The sequence below is a fragment of the Macrobrachium nipponense genome, chromosome 2, assembly GCF_015104395.2.
Source record: "Macrobrachium nipponense isolate FS-2020 chromosome 2, ASM1510439v2, whole genome shotgun sequence".
Lineage (NCBI taxonomy): Eukaryota > Metazoa > Arthropoda > Malacostraca > Decapoda > Palaemonidae > Macrobrachium > Macrobrachium nipponense.
This window is the reverse complement of record NC_087201.1, coordinates 114,008,084-114,030,213: the sequence shown is the minus strand read 5'-3', so window position 1 is coordinate 114,030,213 and position 22,130 is coordinate 114,008,084. Positions and strand designations below refer to the sequence as shown.

The 22,130-nt window shown below is 40.5% G+C and overlaps 1 protein-coding gene across 1 annotated transcript in view; it reads right to left on the bottom strand.

The window, feature by feature from the left end:
* Positions 1 to 22,130, bottom strand: part of LOC135220917 (transcriptional regulator ATRX-like) — a 507,237-nt gene that overhangs the window by 96,828 nt on the left and 388,279 nt on the right. The window contains 2 exon segments of the mRNA XM_064258551.1: positions 5,849 to 6,082; positions 16,861 to 17,038. Of these exon segments, the coding sequence (XP_064114621.1) occupies positions 5,849 to 6,082; positions 16,861 to 17,038 (412 nt within the window).

Below are 22,130 nucleotides of genomic sequence, written 5' to 3'. Positions count from 1 at the left end.
AGAAGACGACGACGACTTTTTAGAAGTCGTCTTAACGAGGGTCTTCGGTTCTCTCTGTCCCTTCACCTTTGGGGGTACAGAGAGAGCGGGAGAGCGGGCAGGGATCTCAGATCCCGAAAATCCTTGGAAAGAGGCAGTAGAAGAAGGGACAGGAGAAGATCCAGGAGCGCCCAAGGAAAGACCTTGGGCACCTGACACACCTACCTCAACTAACAAATCCTCTGCACCTACCGCCATAGGCTCAATATTAAGGTCCAGGGTTGCGACATCTGGGACTGTCTCCTGCGTGGCCACGGCCCCTAACGACTGCTGCACCTCTTGCTGGATAGAAGCGATGAGAGGGGCTGCAGAGATGGGGTCAACATATCCTGTTGACTTGCCGCCGGGGAAGATCTGAATGGCCAGCTTCTTGTCCAGGATGTATGGCTGGCCCTTGGCGGCGTTCTTGCTGAAGCCGCCCACCCAAGCCTTCAGGGTTGCTAGGGCGACTTCCCTCACACCGGCAGCCTGAAAGAGAAGGCGAAATGAAGCTTCTAGTGCCGGGGACGGGGTTAACAAGCTTATAACTAAGTGTTGTTAGTAATACGATAAAGAAGTCTACAATCGACTTACCCCCCCCACCAGCTGACTGACAAGGTCGTAACAGATGGAGCAGGCTTCCGGGTGCCAGACGATCATGGCGTTGTGATTCGTGGCACATGGGGCGTGAGTCCTGCACTCATCGTGGGCGCATGGGTCGTACAAGGTCGCATTGCACCCTAGGACCTGACAGTTGGTAGCCTGTAAGTGGAAAGATACATAAGCATCAGGAGAACACTTACAGCCTAACAATTGCTCCGCTGCATGCCGGAGCGGTAAAGTTAGATTAAACCAGAGCCCCGCCATAATACGTGTGGTAACAAGAAGGTTGGCGTTTGTCCCCGGCTACGCCGGAGACAAGAGAAAAAATCCAACCAGGTGTGGTGGTGAGGTATGAAACCACGACGGAGAACGACGGAGATGGTATACACACAGTCTATAATACTAAAATTCATCGTAAAAATTAGGGTATAGGACCTTAAATAACAAAATAATCATCGAACTTCCTCCCCCGTCTACTAGAAGAGTGCCCGGGTAAGAAGCAGCTCTCCTCCGGTAGCGGGGGAAAAAAAAGGGAAGGATATAGTAGGCAAGCAATAGACCACGAGAAGTGACCACCCCGCCCGCTAGCGGAGCCAGACGAACTATAACCAAAGGTGCCCCGGCTGCGGCGGAAGGCTCCGTTCGTTATAGTGGGGAAGGGTGGGACTGAACAACTGGGAGGGGGGTCCCCGGCGTAACGCGGCGGGAGAGAGAGGGGGGGGGTGGCCTACTCCTCCCCGTCTCAACAACTACGCTCGGAGACCCGGTACCCGAAACAAGTGGTCGCCCTAAACCCCAGCTGGGGAGAACCCCTGGCCTCCTCAGAGAAGGAGGGAGGAAGGCTACTGAGGTTGTCATAGCAACCAAGGGGTCCCCCAGACCCCTCCCTATACCTGTAGGGAGGGAAGGGGAAGGGTAGGTGCGATGGAACACGTGACCGCCAGTGGCCTAAGCCGCGATAGCAACACAACCGTGGGAGGGCCACGTGAACCAGGCTGTACCAATACATGGGACATGCACCTAGGCTAGCCTAACACCCTAAAAAGAACTAAAATTACATCATAACAGGTGGAAAAGACACTTTTAGTAAAAGAAAAAGAAGCCCAGGAGGAGGCAAACTGTTCCGAGGAACAGAAGACTACTCGGAGCCAGCGATAGCCGATGAAGAGCAAGAGCCGGGATGCTGGGCCAGAATACAGAATAGCCCTAAATACCAAACTAAGAGAATGGTAAACGGGCTAACCTAGCTAAAAAGACGATGTAAAAACGATGAACGTGATATAGTAAGCCCATAAGTACAAGAAGTCCCAGTATGGAAGACCGGGAATTCTAGACATGAGGCAGCATGGCGCCGCCACGAGCCGACCGGGAAACCGTATATGACCTATTAGAAGGAAAATACTGGTCCCTGGAAGACTAAAATACAGTAAAATACTACTTATGAGGCACTTAACTTAGCCGATGCGATGGCAGCACGTTCCATGGTAAAGAAGAGGAGATAAATCCAAGAGATTAGCACACGTGAAAAAATGCGTCCAACGCGTACTGCTAAATATTAAGGATGACCGCTAGGGGCGCTGCTGTCCGTGGCATCCTTAGAGTAGTAGTAGCGGCCGCATCACCCGTTAGTATCAGCTCTCGGATTTTGGATTGGAAGGTCTAAAATAGTGAATGACTCGTGGTAGTGATCCCACTCGCCCCTATTCTCATACCGACACTTCTTTTATAGAGTGAGCGAGTCAGTTTTACTGACATTTTCTTAATTTTGTTTTTCTCTGGTAAGATTTAGATTAATTTTGCCTAGAAAGAATGATATTAAGGATCCTTTCATAGGGCGACACGAGCTGAGCCCAGAAATAGATTTTTCCTACGTCAAAATCCCTTTTGTAGTAACTTTTTTTTTGGGGGGGGATCATTTTCTTTAAATGAAAAAATAAAATAAAATAAATAAATAGCAAACTTGAAATTTCATTATCAGTTGAAGAGTAAGAGATATAAATTTGAAGCAAATCCTTTCAATCATAATAGCATTAAAAGCAATTAGTACTTTATAATGGGGCCTTAAGAAGTCAGCAGCTCCCCCTTTAATGAATCCCCCCGGCTTGTGCTGAAGGATACTCGTATCGAATAAGGTGATTCTTTGCTTTTCTAAAGGAACAACTTAATTTCCCAACTCTTGTATATAGTACAGTGGTACCTCGAGATATGAAAGGCTCAACTTACGAAAAACTCGAGATACGAAAGCTAATCCGAAAAATTTTACGGCTCTACATATGAAAATTGCTCAAGATACAAAAGGTTGTTACTGTTAAGTCCGAGATTCGCCCGGACCACCGACAAATATTTTGAAACTCGCGTGCCGCCAACTGAGTAGACTCGCAATCATCCTCCTGCTCTCCCATTGGTTCCTGAAGCTAGTCACCGCCATGAGATCATTCTCTCCTATTGGTCAGCATCCTGCCTACCATGCATCTACTACGTAGCGGGGTGCTTCTTCGGCCACTGCACGGCATCATCTATATCGTACGCACGCAGTATTCGTTTGTTCTAACAATTTCATTTATTAACGTAAATTCGTTAGTGTTCGTTATAGTAGTATACTTTATCGTGTTGTGTGAGAACTTTACTCCATACTTATTCGTACTACATAACATAATTACGTACAGTATATACGTAGTCATGGGTCCCAAGAAACTTGAAATTCACGGAAAGAAGAGGATACTCTATTTGGAAACAAAGATGGAGATTATCAAGAAGTATGAAGCTGGTATGTGATTGAGTGATCGCCAAGGAATACGACCGAAATCCGTCGACAATAGGCACCATCCTTAAGCAGAAGGATGCCATCAAAGCAGCTACACCTTCTAAGGGTGTCACTATTTTGTCCAGCAAAAGGACCCACGTGTACGACGAGGTGGAAAGGCTTCTTCTTGTCTGGATAAAGACAAAGAAATCGCTGGCGATACGATAACGGAGACGGCAATCTCCCACAAGGCCAGCGCTATTTTTGGCGATTTGATTGCCCAGGCTGAAGACGATGGAGGAGAAGGGATATCAACGCCAACCCCAAAGTTCAAGGCTTCGCATGGGTGGTTCGAGAAATTCCGTAAACGGACTGGCATCCATTCGGTGGTGCGGCATGGGGAGGCTGCTAGCTCTGACACGAAAGCGGCCAAAGCCTTTAAAAAGACGTTCGACGAGATGATGACCAAGGAAGGCTCCAGTTCTCAGCAAGTCTTCAACTGTGATGAGACTGGCCTTTTTTGGAAAAAAATGCCTCGTCGGACGTACATCACGCAGGAAGAGAAGAAGCTACCTGGGCATAAGCCTATGAAAGACAGGCTTATGCTCGCACTTTGTTCGAAGGCCAGTGGGGATTGCAAGGTGAAGCCCCTACTGGTCGACTCCTCGAGCCTTTAAGGCCCACAAAGTGCTTCAGGAGAAGCTTCCAGTGATGTGGAGGGCTAATGCGAAAGCCTGGGTAACGAGGCTTTTGTTCACGGAGTGGGTAAATCTGTGTTTCGGCCCGACAGTGAAGAAATTCTTGAAAGAGAAGCACCTCACTCTGAAATGCCTGCTGGTGTTGGACAATGACCCTGCTCACCCTTCTGGCCTCGAGGAAGATATCCTAGCGGAGTATTCCTTCATCAAGGTTCTTTATCTTCCACCTAACACCACCCCTCTCCTCCAGCCCATGGACCAGCAAGTGATATCGAACTTTAAGAAGCTGTATACGAAACACCTTTTCAAGAGATGTTTCAAAATCACCGATACCACAAATCTCACCTTGCGTCAATTTTGGAAGGAGCATTTCGATGTTGTGATATGCATCCGACTCATTGACCAAGCTTGGCAGGAGGTTTCGAGACAAACCTTGAATTCCTCGTGGAGGAAATTCTGGTCTGATGCCATACCCGCCCGAGACTTCGAGGATTCAATGTGGGTAAAGCTGGTGCTGCAGATTCAGAAACAGTTGACGATCCTGAAACTGTTTTGCAACCAGATCTTGACGAGATCGTTGTACTCGGCAAGTGCATGGGGCCGGTCGTCGACGAGGATGACATCAACGACCTTCTTGAGGAGCACCAAGAGGAGCTTACGACGGATGACCTGAAGGAGTTGGAGGCCATGCAACATAACGTCGTTCAAGAGGAGTTCTCTAGCAGCGGCGAGGAGGAGGACGACGACCCTATGACTACGGCAGAAATTAAGAATGTTCTAGCTGCTTTTCATAAAGTGCAATCATTTGTAGGAAAAAAAGACACCCCAAAAAGGCTTACGCAGGTCGTATGCTTGTGCAGTTCGATGACACTTGCCTGAATCGTTTCAGGAACATTGTGAAAAGTAGGCAGAGGCAATCTTCCTTGGATAGTTATTTTTTAATGAGGCCTTTAGTACTAGCAGGAGTAAGCAAAAAGGAAGAACCAAGTGATACTAAAAAACAGAAAGATGAAAGTGGTGATGAAGTTGAAATTTTGTAATTAAAAACGTACGTAAAGTATAAAAGAGTAAAAAAAAATGTAAAAAGAAAAAATTTGTTTTTTTTTTTTTTTTTTTTTTACTTTTTGTAAAGTTAAGTGTTACAGTTTTGTTAATGTGTTTCGTAAAGTTAAGTGTACGTATGTATCTGCCGTTTGTCCTCCTCCTCAGTCGCCACTTTCGGAGATAGCCTCACTCAAAAGGGAAGGTTCCACATTTTACTACATACGTACAGTATTTCTTGTATATCATGTACACAATACACTTTATTTACAGGTAATTAGCAGTTAGGTATTGAATGGTCCAAATTGTTGTAGTATTTCATAGTTTATAGGTCAATTTAGCTTTATTATGAAAATAATGGGGTGTTTTTGGAGGGCTTGGAACGGATTAGCCATTTTACATGTAAAATGTGGTCCAAGATACGAAAAGCTCATGATACGAAGGACGCCTTGGAATGGATTAATTTTGTATCTCGAGGTACCACTGTATATTCAACAAGAAATATAAATGAGAGAGATTATTCATACTTGATGCATAAGAATACATTCACCTTTATATTCCATGTCAAAATTTGACTTGGGTTCTGGACTAAAATTTTGAATCTAGATTTTAAAGAACTAATCAGTCCTTTGCAGCTACTTTTCAATTAAAATGGTAACCATATAGTAAGTAAGATTAGCTAGGTTCTAATTTTTATATTACTTGAAATTCTAAGACATACGTTGCTGCATTATATTTGACTTGCCTTTCATTTGTATTACTGTTAAATGTTTTACACATGAACTTTCGAGCATCAGCATTGGTCGATCCATCCAGGCGAAGATAATCCCTTTCTTTCTTCCATTTTTTAAAAGGAATAGGTAAAGGCTCTTGACCATCTTGATCTTCTATTTCAGGGAGTTCCAATTCTCCCTGATCAATCATTTGTAAGAAATCCTCAATCATATCTAATGCAAGCAAAGACTGACTGAAGACCAAGCTGAAAAAAATAAGTTCACAATAATTAATACTAAAATCCTACAATTACCCCTTGTATCACGTACAAAATAATATGTTTCACACTCAAGATCCCTCTTTGGACAATAACTTTGACTACACTCTAAAAAAAAAGGATAGAATATTATTAACCCTTAAACGCTGAAGCGGTATTTTAAAAATCGTCTCCCGTATGACGGCGGTGTTCGCGAGTGAGCACCGAAGCGGAAACAGTTTTTTTTTTTTTAAATCACAGCACGCTTAGTTTTCAAGATTAAGAGTTCATTTTTGGCTCTTTTTTTTTGTCATTGCCTGAAGTTTAGTATGCAACCATCAGAAATGAAAAAAAAATATGCAACCATTAGAAATGAAAAAAAATATCATATAATTGTATACAAATCACGCTGTGAGCAAAACGATTAAAGCTAACGAGTTAATTTTTGTTGTTGTATTGTACACTAAATTACGATCCTTTTGGTATATAACACATTGTAAAACGATCAAGGGAACACAGAGAAAATATTATCACAAAATGATGCATGAATTCGTAACACGCGGACGTAAAAAAAAGCAAGTTTTCAAAAATTCACCATAAATCAAAATATTGTGCTAGAGACTTCCCGTGGTTGCAAAATGAAGGTAATTGATAGAATATTACTAGACTGTAAGTGTTGTAGTTTACAATTGCAGTTTTCGACCATTTCATTAGAGTTAAAGTGGACTGAAGGACGAATTTTTTCTATTTATCGTTATTTATATGAAAACATTTCAAAACTGATAAAAGCTACAACCATAAGTTGTTTTTTGTTGTATTCTACATGAAATTGCACACATTTTCATATATAAAACTTTATGTAACGGCTAATTTAAAATGGTGCAAACATTACGACAATCAGACAAAAAAATTTATGATTTTTTCGGAAGAGTTACCGCGCGGACGTAAGGAAAAAGTTTATTTCATAAATTCACCATAAATCAAAATTTTGTGCTAGAGACTTCCAATTTGTTGCAAAATAAAGGTAAATGATTGAATATTACTAGAATGTAATAGTTTTAGCTTACAATTACGTTTTTTTACCATTTCGGTCGAGTCAAAGTTGACCTAAGGTTGAAATTTTGGCACTTATCGTTATTTATATGAAAATATTTCAAAACTGATAAAAGCTACAACCATGAGTTGTTTTTTGTTGTATTTTACATGAAATTGCACACATTTTCATATATAATACTCCATGTAACGGCTAATATAAAATGGTGCAAAAATTATGTCTGTGACGAAATAATTTCTGAGATGTGTGGCTGATACTTTTTAGTGCGAGAAGAAAGAAATTCACGCTTGCGCGCCTGGGTAACGATTGTAAACAAAACAACACCTTTGATCCGTGAGCTCCCAGCATCCCCTAAGGCGCGTGATTCAAAAGTTTCGCCTAGACTAGAACCCTCATAACTATTTTTCCGTGAATTTTTAAAAAACTTTTCTGGGCTCAGCCGTGTCGCTCCCGTGAAATATGTCTGCTTTAGCACTATTTCTAGTAAAATATTGCTATAATACCAGAGAACTGCTAAATTGGACATGTCAGAAGCCTCTGACTCGCTCACCTATATAAAAGGTGTCGGTATAAAACTGGGGCGAGTGTTAAACACTACCACAGCAACCCCTCCAATTAGCCTTTTCCTCATCAAAAGAAAAGACCCTAAATACGGGGAGCCGACCCATAGGTCACACCTAGCTACCCCGTTGAAGGCGGCTGTGACGTCATACTTTTCGATAGCCATTCCGTGTTCGCACGTTCGAATATTACTATTTGTTCTTTTATTTTATTCTGGTTACGGATTGTCATCTACCTCTTCACCCAAGTTAAGTACTGGTTCCGCCCTTTTCAATATTTAGGGAGTGAATTTGCCTATCGTTTTGCCTTTATTTAGGATTTTATTAGGCGTCACTTTTAAATAGGGGGCGGGCGGCAAGTCGCCTTTACGGCTTACCCTTGAATTGTACCGATTTACGCTTGAATTGTACCGACTTCGAGGTAGTCTTCCTCTCTGCTTGTAACATGTGATATTTCAGTACATGTATGTATGTATATATGTATATATATATATGTATATATATATATGTATGTATATATTTATTTATTTATTCTTGGGTGGCAGTTTTTAGTCGATCCGATTTCCATTTATGTTTTGTTATTTTCATTATTTTCACGTTTTTCACGGGGGTCTTCTTTCGAGCACGTTTCTTTGTTTCGTGCTTCGCCGTTTATCCACCGTCCTATTTCATTCAAGAATTTTCCCTTTTTTCTTTTCGTCAGCTTGCAGTTTCTTATCGTTTTGTCAGTAAGCAAGTAGTTTTTCCCCTTTTGCGCCCACTGTTATCGCGTGGCCTTCATTGCGGTTTTATATTTTACGACAGTTTATTTTCATTTCCCCCGTGTTAAGCATGATTTTCTTTTAGCTTTAAGTAATTGATTTTATTTTGTCTATGTATATTTTGGATGTTAGGTCGGTTAGACCTACATAGGCTATGCCTGCGTTTTCCTCGTAATCTTTTATTTGCGAGGATACGCTGATCACGTGATCGTCACCCCATCAGCCCTCCTTCCCTCCCCCTCACGTGGGGCCCCCAGTAGTTGGGTGCTCCTCTCGCCTCGGTTGTCGCTGACAGCCGTTCCCATCAGCAGAGGGGGGGGTGTAGAGGGTCCTCCAGGACCTTAGGTTGGTGGGTGTCGCTTCTCAGCCGACCGCCTCCGGAGTTGTTGATTGCTTTGCGTATTCAGCCTCGGCTTCCGTGGAGTTGTTGCGCTCTGCTTCTTTCAGCTTCCGGAGCTTACATCCATCCGCCTAAAACATTCCCTCTCCGCATAAGGCGGATTTAGATTCAGGCCTCTCCGGTAGTCGTTGAGGGCTATGTTTACGGAAGTTTCTCTTCCGTAGGCGGAGATATTATATTTGTTATTTTATTTCTCCCTTTTATTTTTATTTTCTTTTCTTTTTTGCCACGGAACTTGCGAGTTCATGTGGCCGTCCTGGGTTACTTCGTGTACCCCCCACTCCGGGTCATACAGCTCCGGGTGGTTTTAATTATTATAGTCCCGGGACGGTAAATATATGAATATTATATACATATATATATTTTTTATATATATATTATTTTCCTTTCTTTTTGCCACGGAACTTGCGATTTCATGTGGCCGTCCCAGTTTGCCACGGACTTTGCGAGTTCATGTGGCCGTCCCGGGTTACTTCGTGTACCCCCCCACTCCGGGTCATACAGCTCTGGGTGGTTTTAATTATTATAGTCCCCGGGACGAATAAATATATGAATATATATACATATATATTTTTTTATATATAATATTATTTCAGTTCGGCTGCTCCGGCATCATGACATTATTATCATAATAATCCTATAAGTTTGTGCAATGTTCTCATATATTATTGCACTTACAGGCCACTCAGTGTCTGGTTGCCGAATCTACAGGATCTGTGGCAACCATGATGTTTGCCGGAACCATGCCCGTGCGCAGTATTGCTTACCGGTTCCGTAGTCTGGCATCACGTAAACGGCTTTGCCTGCTACGACTTGTACAACAGGTTACCTGTTCGATAAGTTACCGCACTGCTTGTTCTATACATATTGTGATGGAATTATATTACACTACTTGGATTAGTGTTAAAAAAAAAATGAAATAAAATAAAAAAATAAAAAAAATAAATAAATAAAACAATAATAATAATAATAATAATAAATAAATAAATGGATAACTAAATAAACAATTAAAATAAATAAATAACTAAATAATAATCAAATAAATACTATTAAATAAATAAATAAGTTAAAATTTCTGTTAAATTAACATTAATTCAATCAACATATAAGCATAATGTTCAAAGATTTTACTCGAAATTGACACATTCCTTGCATTACAGACAGAGCAGTCTGTTAAGCATGCTGCACTCTCCACCCTCAAGGTCTGGGTTGGAGGTTTTGGACAGAACGTAGGGGTAGCTAAGCCTTTTTATGCTACCTCAAGATATGGCAGCCTCCCCAGCCGGGAAAGCTGCCGGATACGTTGACCCAAAAGTCGCAGCACCAATTATCAAATAAATTCAAGATTCAGTTATGGAACAGCAAGAGGCAGAATTGCCAGACCTTGGTTTGGAAGAAGTCTCACTTGAACTAGTGAGGATTTGCCCATTACACTAGATATGGTTACAGGTAACAGTGTTAATGAGGCTAGCCTAGTTGGTCACCGGGGTCTTTCCTCGAGTGACTGATTCTTCCTCTCCCTTTACTCCAAATTCCTTCATGGGTTTCACAGGAGGTTTGCCCCCTCCCAGGTCGCATTCCTTCTCTGTGATTCCTAGATTAAAGAGAAAACCTTCGGGTAAAACCTTGCTTAAAAGCCAATCAGACACAAAGCCAAGCCTGGGCAGGTTCCAGAGGTTCATACACATATTAAACCTAGGATGAGATCCAAGGCCTCAAGGAGAGAACTCTTCCCATTGCCCCTCAAGTCCCATCCCTGCAACGTCTAGAGGTCGGATACCTCATAAGGTACCGTAGGGAGCGCTGGACAAGGTTCCCCTTTAGTCGGCAAAGACCTGTTCAACACGAATATTTTAAATCAGGCCAGTAGTCTTGCTAGCTTAGTCAGTTCAGTCGCAGCAAGGTTTGAAAGGGTGTTTTTAAACGTTTACGTGCACAGGACTCCCTGATTGCAGGTCTCAGACAGGAGTCGGCAGTTCGGCACCTCCTAGTAATTTGGTGCAAGGTCAGAGCATGCCTGACGGGTCCACGTTCCCTCCGTTCCACCCTGGTGATTTTTGGAGGGTAGTGAACTTCGCTCCGTTTGTCAGCGGGATGTTGACTGTAGAAGGTTGGTGGTGACACGTAGACTCGAGGATTTCGAGTTATTTTCCCGAAAGGTTATGGCCACCATTTATAGCTTATGTTAGGCTTATGGAGGCAGCTTCGATTAGAAAGGACAAGGTCTCCAAGGGGACTGTTTATCCTTTCTAGCAATCAGGCTCATCAAGTATAGATATGGAGCCTAGAAGTGGATCTGCTCAAATACTAAGGTAACAACATGACGGGAACTCCTTACCTTTTACATCAAAGGTAGCAGGATTTACCCTTCAGGCAGTGACTCGGGAAGAGCCCCAGCTTAGCGAGACAGATTCCACATCATTGCTACCCCCAAGGTAGAGAGAGGTTTTGTGGGAAGTTTGCTGGCTACATTCTCGGCAGGCAAGCTTAAGCCAAACTGTGCAATCAACTTGTTTAGTGAGCGCCTCTGTCAGACGCACTGATCCAAGCCGGATTTGATGCTAGGACACGTCTTGCAAGGTCTCTTAACTCTCTAGTGATGACGGAGACGGCGGTTCTGGAGTATGCTCATGACCGCTGTATAAGGTCATTGCGGAGTAGTTACTTTTAAGCATGCAATGTGCCTCGTACGGCTTTGCGGTTACTAAGAGAAATGGCAAGAAGCATGTCTATCCGAGGCTACGATCAGGCACGAACCCAAACAGCTTCTTCTTGGCTTCCTCAATCTGGGGTGCAGATCTCTTCCAGCTTCGGCAGTAAACGAGGTTCAGAATGAGGCATCACATTTAATCAAGCATCAGATTGCGTTGGGGCATCCCTTTCAAAAGGATATTAAGAGTCTTCTTCCTCCAGTTTTAGGACTAGGAAAAGTCAAAGAAGGTACCAACCTTTCCAAGTTCCGCAACAGCACCCTGTGCTATAAGCTGTACTAATTCAGCAAGTTCCCCAACCTTCATCTTCTAAGACTCAGCCTCGGCAACAGCCTCAATTTGTCTCCCTTTCGCCGTCGGCTAGCCAACAGGTTCCCCCTTTCGTCAGAGTGGAGGAACCGGAGCCCAAGGGCGAGCTAGAGGTGTATGGTCAAGGAAAGGAACCCGACCCTCATCATCTCAATGAAAGTTCCTCAATAGGAGGCAGGCTGTATCTCTTTTAACATCGTTGGGAGTTCAGCAGCTGGGCGGAAAACATAGTATCTATCTATCAGCATCCAACCCAAGGGTTGATGGATTACCCCCAGGGACCTTCTCCAGAAGGGAGCAGTCTCCAGGACAAAGAACTTAAAATTTCAAAGTCGTCTATTCAGTGTCCCAAGAAAGGGAACCGACCCAAAGGAGGGTGATCTTAGACTTGTCCCGTTTAAACTGGTACATTCCTTGCGACAAGTTCTAAAGGCTGACCATCTCTCAGGTAAGGGCCTTACTTCCCCGTGGGGGCGTCACCACCATCTATAGGTCTTACAGACGCCTATTATCATGTCCCGACGGCTCAGCACTCCCATCCATTCTGGGCTTCAAACTAGTAAAAGAAGCTTATTCCTTCAAGGTGATGCCCTTTGGGCTGAATATAGCCCCAAGGGTTTTCACGGAACTGGCGGAGGTAGTGGTGCAGGAGCTAAGGTCTCCGTTTTATTGGTAGTGGCGTACCTAAACGACTGGCTAATCTGGGAGATGGTCAAAGACAAGTTTAGGAAAGCCATGGACGGGGTCTTATCTTTCCTGGAATATATAGGGTTCAAGATCAACAGGACCAAGTCCCGATTGGCCCCAGAATCCAAGTTCCAGTGGCTAGGTTTCCATTGGGGCTTGGATTCACACAACCTTTCCATTCCATCAGGGAAGGGGATGCCAAGGTAACGAGCCAATTCTTAAAATGCAAAAAGGCTTCGAGAAGGAATCAGGAGACGATCCTAGGCTCGCTCCAATTTGCGTCAGTCACAGACGTTCTGTTGAAAGCCAAGCTCAAGTACATCAATCGAGTTTGACGTTCAAGGCCAATGCCAAGTGTCATGACAAGTTCGGCCGGGTACCTCTTGATTCCCCAAGGAACGTTATACGTCCATGGGCAATAGCCAAAGAGTTACAGTTGCAGTTCCCTCCCCCGTCCCTACTGATGCATACAGTCGCATCACTATCAGGTTGGGAGGTTTATTCACAGCAAGACAAGGTTCAGGGAACTTGGTCACCTCAGTTCCAAAAGCTTCACATCAACATCCTGGAAGCTATGGCAGTGTTTCTGACCTTAAAGAAGCTCCGTCCTCCGGAGGAGACTCATATCAGATTGGCTCTCGACAGTGCAGTAGTGATACATGGTATAAACAGAGGTGGTCCAAGTCAAGTCATGTGAACCACAGGGTGATAGCAATTTTTTCTCTAACTGACAAGAACACCTGGCATCTATCGGCTACCCATCTGGCAGGAGTCCACAATGTAGTAGCAGACGCATTGTCCCGGTCAGTCCCCCTGGAGCCCAGAATGGTCACTGGACAGGAACCCTTCGAGAGGGTTTGTAGGAGAGTACCGGGTCTGAAAGTAGATATGTTCGCTACAGGGGCAAACCACAAGCTGCCTTGTTACGTAGCCCAAAGTATGGACCCTCTAGCATACGCTACGGACGCCCTGAGTATAGATTGGAACCAGTGGAGGGAGGTTTATTTATTCCCTCCAGTGAACCCTCTCCTGAAGGTGGGTTGCACAAGTTGAAATCCTTCAAAGGTCAGGTGGCTCTCATAGCTCCTTACTGGCCCAAGAAACAATTGGTTTTCTCCTTCTCCTAGAACTAGGTCTTCATCCTCCCTCTCCCGGGCTTGAGGCTGACGCAACAAGTTCAAACGGTGACTGTGTTCGATTCCTCAGGTCTTCACAAAACCCTATCTTTATGGATTTCATGAAGTTTGCAGGTATGGGAGGGTAGGGGACATTGATCCACAGAACCATTCTGTTCTTGGAGTCAGACAAAGAGAATCTACACTTCGCCAGTATGATTCAGCATTTAAACAATTGCCTACATTTCTCAGGAAATCAATGTCAAAGTAATGACAATGAACGTGACTATAACATTCTTCAGGCCTTTATTCGAACAAGGCTTGGCAGTTGCCACAATAACAACCACTAAGTCAGCTCCGAAAAAGATTTTCTTCTCGGGTTTGGTATAAATCTAACTGAGTCTTATTTCACCTCAATCCCAAGGGCTTGTGCACGCCTGCGGCCCATTCAAAGGCCGTCGTCAGTGTCATGGTTTCTTAACGATGGTCTCAGGTTAGACTCTAAAACAGACAACTTCAAATGTGATTGCCAAACCCTTTTGCGTAAGGCACTGTTTTTATTAAGTCTGGCTTCAGGTGCCAGAACATCGGAGATGTCATCTTTATCTAGTGGCCAAGGGCATATAGAATTCCTTCCCTCGGGTTACGTGTTGCTTTCACCAAATAATTATTTTATGGCTAAGAATGAGAACCCTTTGGTAAGGCGATCCCTTGGAAGGTTGTTCCGCTTCCGCAACATCCATCTTTATGTACTGTTAAAACCCCTAAGGACTATTTATCTAGCACATCTACCTTTTCCAAAGGCCCCCCCCCTCCTTTTCATGTGGGGCGGTGGTGGTACCATATCCCTAAAGGGCATTACGCAGCAGTTTTTGTATTTTACCAAGGAAGTCAGCCCAGGGTCCTTTTCCCAAAGCGCGTGCTATTCGGGCTATAACAACTTCTGTAAATTTCTTCAAATATATGAACTTTGATGATCTGAAGAAATATACTGGTCGGCAGTCGCACTGGGTTTTCCAAAGCTTTACCTTAAGTCCTTGGAGGATCTTAAATATCAGGCAATAGCTGTAGGGAGGTCAGTGTCTCCTTGCAACATCAATATAGTACTGTCCTTGTGTCATATGAATATTTTCCATTATGCCAGTTTTATAACATCCTACCTATCGCAGCAAATCTCTTTGCTATTTCACTTGGTCTATGGTGTTAGTTTATACAATTTAATATTCTGTTTCATTTCAGAGTGATGTAGCTTGGTGTCTCTGGTACAATTTCACGGGAGCGACACGGCTGAGCCCAGAAAAAGGATTTTGACGTAGGAAAAATCTATTTCTGGGCGAGGAAGCCGTGTTGCCCAGTGAAATCCCCCCCTGGTTTTTTCCCCTCCCTTGCAGTGCACCAAGCTTCATTGCTATCGATAAGTATGACGTCACAGCCGCCTTCAACGGGGTAGCTAGGTGTGACCTATGGGTCGGCTCCCCGTATTTAGGGTCTTTTGATGAGGAAAAGGCTAATTGGAGGGGTTGCTGTGGTAGTGTTTAACACTCGCCCCAGTTTCATACCGACACCTTTTATATAGGTGAGCGAGTCAGAGGCTTCTGACATGTCCAATTAGCAGTTCTCTGGTATTATAGCAATATTTTACTAGAAATAGTGCTAAAGCAGACTATTTCATTTCGGGCGACACGGCTTCCTCGCCCAGAAATATATTTTTCCTACGTCAAAATACCCCTTTTTGTATCGACGTACCATACGTCCAATCGGCACCCAACAGACAATTTATATCGACGTTTAATATGTCCAATCGGCGTTAAAGGGTTAACAACTCTTTTGGAAACTGACAAATAGGTTATTCTTACAATAAGGGTTGTGAATAACAGAGGGAGCTTTTAAAATAACTCAATCCTAAGTAGAACTAAAGCATGCAAGTGTATCACATCTAAATCAAAACTTTGATGATAAATGTTAATCATAAATTTCTGTTATTGAAAAAGCTGCTAAAAGTTCATGTCTCTCACTAATGTAATTACTTGAGTTTGGAGTCTTTCCAAACATGAAAATAAAATTAAGTACACTGCGACCTCTTAAATCCGGAAACCTTGGGACCAGCCCACTGCTGGACCACAGAAAATCCCGGAATATAGAATACATTCCTAAAAAATTAAGCCCTTTGGTAAACATAGTATTGCAAAGTAATTCCACATACAATTATCCTAGTTTCTGATTTAGCCTACTACTTGGCTAATTCTGACACTGCTTTATCATTTTATCACTCATATATTTTAACTTCATTTTATAACTTTATACTGTATAATTTTCTTTAAAACAGTGTGCTTTAATATTTAAGCCTACATTCCCGAGTTAGTCTAATCATAAGTCAACTACAGTACTGGACTTTTCAGAATCTGCACAGTATTATTGGTGACTTTCATATCGTAAATTTTGTATCTTTATAATTCTCGCTATTAGTTTCTTTGCCATTTATTTTGATTGTAGAGGGTAGTCAGATGAAAAAAATAATTAATGGATCTAAGTGATCACAGTACATTTGAATGTTGCCGTCAAAACATAAACAAAGCACACTGCCATCTATTGAGGAAAATGAACACTAAACTATTCGCTAATGAAATAAGAATTTTCTAGCATAGATAAAGATTAATGCTTGCACTTCTTATCTCTAGCATCATCCGATCTCATGGGTGGCACATCGAATCGGTAAATACAGTTACATAAAAGAAATTATCAAAACTTTATCTTCTATGTCTTCCAAGCGCACACAGTAAGGAATTCATGCAAAGCCAAACATTTCAACATTTTGATTAAGACTTTTGACTTGGTTGAGCCTTCTCATATAGTATTTTCATTACTATCAAATATTTTCATAAAAACAAAGGAGATATGACATAATTTTTGCTGTCTTGAAGTTGTAAACAGTATGTGGTGTCACCCTGGAGGCAGTGCAAAGAACTAATGGCGGCTGATTCAAAATCAAGACGAACCACGGGAGTTCCCGGGCCATAGAATGACGGTTTTAAGAGGTTCAACTGTATAGCCTACCTGTAGAGAATGGAAAACTCATAACAGCAGCACTAACATAAAGAAAGAAAATTGAAATGGGCTACAGCTGAATATAACACTATTGGAACAGATATTGAGAAGTGCATTCCCACTTGGCCACTTTTAGATTACTTACACTTTGTCACCAATAGAACAGCTCTCCCTTAGAATATCTAGTAATAAGATAAGCTTTCCACTATGCTCTATTCTATCTAGATAGTCATTCTCTTCAAAATCTTCTTCGTTATCGAGCAGCACCTTCTTCCACCAGTCGACTCTGACTTTTCCACTTGCTGTCAACCCTGGTAATGGCCCTGAAAAAAAATCATCACCTAAAGTTTATGAGAGAGAGAGAGAGAGAGAGAGAGAGAGAGAGAGAGAGAGAGAGAATCATGTGTGTTTGCTTCTATCAACTGATCAGTACAAAATCCAAGTCCTTGAAAATCTTTAGTCAGGACCTGGTGTTCAATCATGGACTTAAATACACTTTGGAAAAGTTTTGGGAAGAAAATAGTGCATATTGTGTACAAAATAAATTTCTAACATAATTTAATCTATACTATGTTGTAAGTGCTTTCTGTCAATAAGTTACTGAAAGACATCAACTGCCAAAAGCATGAAAGGTTTTTTCTTTTTTATGACATATTTGTTGAGCTAAATCCTGAAAAATACATTTACTATATAATCTTTAAAGTCAATTAATATTACCCGATACTTCAGGATATGAATGCCTGGTAAAAAAAGAAAAACAAAAAAAGGAAATAAAAAAAACTGCACAGACCATTGTCAATGTATAGATGCTCATCAGAAATACAAAAAAAAAAAAAATTAAATAAAACATACCATTAGGTGCTTTCTTGCTTTTCATTTTAGTTCCATCTGCCCGTTCTGTAAGTGTTAATAGAAATTTTTAAAAAAATCAAGATTGACTCAAGTGATACTTACAGAAGCCATCAAAGGACGATTCACAGTACGTATCTGACAATTGCAAATGTTAAGCTAATTGATGAAAAATTCAGTTGCTGTTTTTCACAGAAACTTGTGACGTCAAAATTTTATGCCACACACTGAGAGTCAGTTCTCTTTCTGAGTGACTAAGCCGTCCAATGAATAATTCAGTCATCCTGTTTCAAAGAAACTTGTGACTACAAAATTTAAACCCCTCTAAGAAAGTCAGTCATCTTTCACACTAGGGATTGCTAAATTTCAAATGCAAACTTAAATATCGGTCATCCTCTGTAGAAATTGGTGATTACAAAATTGAAGATAGCTACGTACCAAGAAAGTCAGTCATCCTCTATCCCGGGAATCTGTGACTATAATCTAAGCAACCCACCGATACAGTGAGTAAGCCACTTTACATCAGTTGTTCTCTTCCAGAGTAAAAGGTTGGTCACTGCAAAGTTTAAGCTACGCACTTGGGTCAGTTGTCCTCTCCTACAGGAGCTTGTGCATGCATAGCATAAGCAACCCACTGAGAGTGTCAGTGGTTCTCATTCTGAGAAACTGGTCACGGGAAAAGTGAAGTCACCCGGAGTCAATGACTGATGGCTGCATCTGTACTGAGTTTTTTTTTTTTAAATATATATATCTAATGTATGGTAATAAAAACTTTACTTATAGTATTTGTGTCAATTTAAGCATAAGGTATCAACAAACTATAATAATGTGTGCTGTATGTAGAATGTGAATAGGTTATGTATATGCACACAATTCACTGTCCTGGATCCAAATCTTGCATAGGTTCAGGGCAAAATGTACAGAGTACGTTGGGGCAGAGAAACTTTAACACCAGTTATAGGACTGAGGTGGAACTGTAGCAAACAGTATTTTACTTTTGAAGGGCTGTGCCATAAAATCTGGAGCGGAAGGCCCGCACACACTATTAATTTTGTAGATGTGCAGCATACAGCATCAGTAGCTACTCAGAATACAGTTCCCTCCTCTTTTTACACATTTCAAATTTTCATGTTCACTTTGTTAGGGACTTTTGTGGAACACATTAGTATTTACTTGTCTGCAGGGGATATTTCACTAATTCGTACATTTTTTCATATAGCAATATTCACTAATTACTGTATTTTCATGACTAAACACATTTTTATGATAAATAATTTATCAAACTGTATTAATATTATTTTACATTTTTATGATAAATGATTTATCAAACTGTATTAATATTATTTTAAACACATAAAAATATCTGATATATCCGCAAATTATTTCTCAAAAACTTGTATGTACAGGCAGTCCCCAGTTATTGGTGGACTCGGTTATTGGCATTCCAGTTTTATAGGGCTTCTCTAGCACAATAAAATCGGCTATTTATGGCCCCATAACAGGCCAAGTTCCGGTATCGGCACCAAAACGTGCTAATAGTAATAGAGTTATAACATACCAAACAGAGGCACCATAATGGCATTTCTGTCACCAGTAACCGTTTATTGGCGCCATAAAATGCCAAGTTTCAGTTAATGGCGGTTTTCACTTATTGGAACCTCCCGGGGACGGATTCCCACCGATAATTGGACTGCCTGTAATTACAACATGGAAAATACAACAAAAAATGAATGACAAAGTAACATCAAGTTTACCTATAAAACTATCCAGGTACTGCCTGTACTGTACAAAACATACACACACACACACACACACAAAATCAACCTTTCTCTATAAATCGATGCACAGTAACTTGCTGGGGACTAGACTGGTTGGGAGGAGAAAGTTGAGTGTTGTCTAAATATGAAATTTGGATTTTAAATATTTTACTGTGATTTGAGATGTAACATCAACAAACTAGCATTCTGATATGAAGTAGGTCCCGTCGTTCCAAACTACACACATATTTTAGATATGCTCTATACAGCAGCAATATCCTAAAACACATAACCTGTATGTACAATTAAGCTATAAAATATTGCATCACATCTGTGTGAACGGATCTATTAGTGCTTTTATTAGTTGATATTTTTTTACCAAATGAAATTTTTTGTTATGTGTATGTTTCTACCTCTTGCTCACTATCAATGTTATCTACCCCCATTACGAATATTAATCATACAGTCACCTCTCAATTAACGTGAGGGTTACATTCCTGGAGAGCTTGCATTAGTCAAAAACGCATTATTTAAACATATTTTTCCCATATGAAATAATAACAGGAATAAGGGGGGTTATGTTCCTGGACTTGGGGAACTCTGAGCTTTTTTGCTAAGTACAACTGAATTGGATAACAGCAACATCCGTTTGGTGTATTTCCACCATCGTACGATAGTAAACAATTACCGTAATTATGTTATAAACAACGTTATGTAATATAGGACTGATATATTTTTATGTAATAACTTTATTTTCTATATATCAAAGATCAGCAAAGAAATATGGTGTTAAATATAAACCATATTGTAGCTGAAGCTGAGAAAACTGTTGAAGCTGCTAATGAATTATTGTGCATCGGCAATAAGGATAAAACTCCAGTAAAGTTATGCCATTTAACACAAATGCAGATAAAATAAAGAGAAAATAATTTTAATCAAAACTACTGGGCTTGAAACAACCAATTTTATTGTTATTTTCACGAAAATAAAAGGTAAATTATAAAGCTTGTTTTACGATGAAATCAAGTGAAAAAGCGAACGGAATAACTTTTTTTTTTTTTACACAATAAACATGCTCCCAACGCAATCTGTTAACAAAAAAAATAATTTAGTTCACAAGACTTACTCAAGCCATATTTCAACTTAAAAATTAGTTGTATAACATAAAATGACCTTGTCTCATATAAGTAAAGTATATCTACATATTTGTTTATGCTAACTAGAAGCAAGAAAATTAGCACAGAACTGAGTTAAATACGGCGTAATAAACTTGTATTCGCCATCAGCTGGTTCCCAAACCAAAACATTGACTGCTATGTTATTATTTTATAACACAATAATATAAGAATACATACAATATTATTGGATACAGCGAAGTAATGTATAACTATTTAAAAGATTCATGGAAAAATGCATATTATTCGTTATATGTGTAATTATAAGTAGCTATCAGCAGCATGACATCACTCAATTATGCTATGTCGGAACAAAACTGATTCTCGTTTTAAGTGTGTGTGTTTTTTTTTTCTCTATTAAAAACAAAATCTTTTGCTTCATTAATAAATAAAGTTTTTCCCTTTATTAATAAATACATATACTGTGGTTATGTCTTTGTTTATGTCAACGGCCATCATTTGCAGTGCCAATGCGCGGGTGATTTGAAAACAATACTCCGTCAGGTGCCAATTTGCGTTATATAGAAATTTTCAAGTTTTTAAAACATTTTAAAATGTTTTCTATCTTGCGTCAAATAAAAAGTGTTAATAGAGAGGTGACTGTACACGGAAGTGCATTTTTGTGTTTCTATTTTACCTCTTTATGAAAAGTGAAAAACATTTTTCTCTCAAGGAGTGACTAATTTAGACCTCAGTCATATGGTTTCAGAATTAGGCCTTTCAATACTGAAACAATCAAATTATATACTGGGCATAACGGCTGTAAAAAACACATTAGTGGTTATAAAAACCAAACACCACACTAATACTTACAAACAAAATCATACTACATATTATAGGATTCTCCCTTTTACAGATCAGGCAAGGACTATTAGGCCTAGCCAAACATTTATTTCACATTTTTTTATATTTTGAATTATAATATATAAACAAAATATAGAAAATAGCTCTGTTTTTAAAGAGGTATACGCAAAACATATAGGCCTACAATTTTGACTGCCAAAATAAAACCTCTTTCAGACTGAAAAAAGGGTTAGGCTGAGTTACAAGAAAAAATTAATACCACAATTATTAAAGAGGAAACACTCTAGGGCAATCTGTAAACAATTACCAGAAAGTTAAGTCTGTCACCATAGAACACCATGCATGGGCGCAGCTAGGTGAATAGTATATACTGTATATATATATATATATATAATGATATATATATATATATCTATAGTATATATAATATATATATATAGATATATATATATATATCTATATATATATATATAGTATATATATATATATATATAGATATATTATATATATATAAATCAGTTTATGATAGTTTCTATAATATATATAATATACTATATATATATGTGGGCAGTCCCCGGGTTACGATGGGGGTTCCGTTCTTGAGACGTGTCGTAAGCCGAAAATCGTTGTAAGCAGAACATCGTCAAAAATCCTAGAAAACCTTACTTTTAATGCTTTGGGTGCATTCAAAACTATGTAAACTGCATTCTTATTGCATTTTTCATCAAAAAAACCTCTAAATATTGATTATTTTGCATTTTTTGGTCATATTTCATCTGCCAGATCAGCGTTTGTAGGCGTTGTAACTGTAACATGCGTCGTAACCCTGG